Source organism: Plasmodium gaboni, chromosome 13 (genome assembly GCF_001602025.1).
Source record: "Plasmodium gaboni strain SY75 chromosome 13, whole genome shotgun sequence".
Classification (NCBI taxonomy): Eukaryota; Apicomplexa; class Aconoidasida; order Haemosporida; family Plasmodiidae; genus Plasmodium; species Plasmodium gaboni.
The window spans coordinates 1,348,711-1,351,079 of NC_031493.1; the positions used below are offsets into that span (position 1 = coordinate 1,348,711).

At 20.7% G+C, this 2,369-nt stretch overlaps 1 protein-coding gene across 1 annotated transcript in view; it reads right to left on the bottom strand.

Moving 5' to 3' along the window:
* The window catches only part of PGSY75_1338800 (CPW-WPC family protein), a gene marked incomplete at both ends in the record, with an annotated part of 4,618 nt that extends 2,872 nt beyond the window's left edge, over window positions 1–1,746 (bottom strand). The window contains 7 exons of the mRNA XM_018787435.1: window positions 1–505; window positions 607–705; window positions 786–806; window positions 921–1,055; window positions 1,148–1,237; window positions 1,321–1,397; window positions 1,482–1,746. Coding sequence (XP_018640178.1) covers window positions 1–505; window positions 607–705; window positions 786–806; window positions 921–1,055; window positions 1,148–1,237; window positions 1,321–1,397; window positions 1,482–1,746 — 1,192 coding nt within the window. The remainder of the gene's footprint in view (window positions 506–606; window positions 706–785; window positions 807–920; window positions 1,056–1,147; window positions 1,238–1,320; window positions 1,398–1,481) is intronic.
* Window positions 1,747–2,369: the final 623 nt, after the last annotated feature.

A 2,369-nucleotide genomic window follows, 5' to 3' on the forward strand; every position in this document is an offset into this window, starting at 1 on the left:
TTGGACAATCTACATTGTAATCTCTTTGATATTCATTAACTTTGATATTATATGGCCAATTAACAAGACATACATTTTCAATATTTTCTTTTTTTTCTTGTGTATTATATTTTTTTAAATTAGAGATATTTGGACATGGTCCTTTATAATCTTCTGGTGCCTTACATTTATAGTTACCAATATATTCCCAGTTCAATGGACATATGTCTTCAAAATTTGTTGTATATATAATAGATTTACATTTCCATATAACTCCACATTTCTTTTCTATATTTCTTTTTTCTTCTAAATTCATTTTTGAATAGTTTATATCGCCTGCACATTTTTCATTCTTATATATATTTCGACATAACCCTTTACCTATATCAATCCAGTTTATAGGACATACAGAATTGTAGTCTCTGCCATATGGGCATTCCAAGGGCATACAGGGCCAGCTTACTTCGCATATTTCTCCCCAGCTTTCTTTTTGTTCATCATATAAATAGATTAATTTGTTTTGTATCTAAAAGGATAAACATATGTTATATGTATAAATAAATATATATATATATATATATATATATATATATATGTATGTATGTATGTATTTATTTTCTTTTACACCTTATTGCATGGTCCCTCATAAGAGCTAAGAGGAACGCAGCCTGTATTCGTTCTGAAAAAGTGTAGGGGACAAGGTATAGAATAATCTGGATAGCATATCTAATAATAATAAAAAAATAAAATAATGAAATGTATAAAAGATACAAAATTGATATAATAATATATAATATATTTATAATCTCTTTATGGTCTTCCATTTTCTTAAAAAAAAAAAAAAAAAAAATACATACATACATATATATATGTATATTTTTTTTTTTTTTTTTTTTTTTTTTTTTTTTTTTTTTTTTTTTTTTTTTTTTGTTTCTTTTAACTTGCTCCATTTTTTCAAATTCGTGAGTATCAAATTTTTTGTATATTGTATTTTGGTTCATCGAATTTATAATTTCTGCTTGATATTTTCTAATGTCTTTCATTTCACTTTCATGCTGTTCATTTTTTTGGTCATTCTAAATATATATATTGAAAATAAAATAAATAAATAAATATATATATATATATATATATATATTGATAATGATTTATTTGCCTTTTTTATTACATTTTCTCCAGATAAAGAGAAATTTTCTGCAGCCTCTTCTAAATCGTCAGACAAAAAGGCACTGTCTTCTTTTACTTCTTCTTCTTCATCCTAAATTTTTCTTATTGGAATATTAAAAGTGTTTTTTTTTTTTTTAAAATGAAATATCCTCTTCAATGTTTTTATATACGTACTTCAGTTAAACCAGATGGTGGTAATTCATTAATTTTATATTTTTTTTTAATCGCAATTCCAGCTTCATCAACAACATCTAAAAGGATAAAAATAATATCGAAGAACATATGACAAAAAAATATATATATATATATATATATTTATATATTTTATTTTTTACCTTTAACGTGCTTGTTAGATTCTATTAATTCTTTCTCCTTCTGCATAATTTTGGATACACCTTCATTCAATATATCCACATTTTTATTATTCTCTAAATCATATAATTTCTTTTCCTTATCGTTCTTGATATCCAATTTTAAATTCCCAGAAAAAGAAAATGTTTTTTTTTTTTCTTCTTCTTGATTTAACCATTTAGAAGAAGAACCCTTTTGTATTACCTTCAAAGTAGTCAGACAAAGAAGAAAAACAAAACGATATTTCATTACTAGGAATAATAATAAAAATATATATATATATTATATGTATATATTATTTTGACAAAAAAAAAAAATGAAAAGTTTTTTAACTTTTTATTTTATCGTATAAGTCTTTATATAACAAACACAAAAGAAAGATGAACAGGAAAAAAAAAAAAAAAAAACAATAAAAAGAAAAAATATGCAATTTGTATTTTTTTTCACTTAATTTATAACATGTTCATATATTATTTACAGATTGAGTTAAAAAATATATATATATATATATATATATATATATATATATTTTTAAACGGCACCAAAAAAACAACATGAAATATAAAACATATATATATATATATATATATATATATGTATATCCAAAATGTATGTACACATATAATGGGAATATTATATCATGTGTAACATTCATTTTTCTCACGAGATTAAAAAAATTATATTTATATAATTCATTGTCACCACATTTTATTTTAATAAAATATCTTTTAATATTATTTATCATATTATTTATTTATTTTTAGGGATATATATATATATATATATATATATATTGCACAACACAAAAAAAAAAAAAAAAAAAAAAAAAAAAAAAATAAAAAATTATAATTATATATTTATATAAATATTTT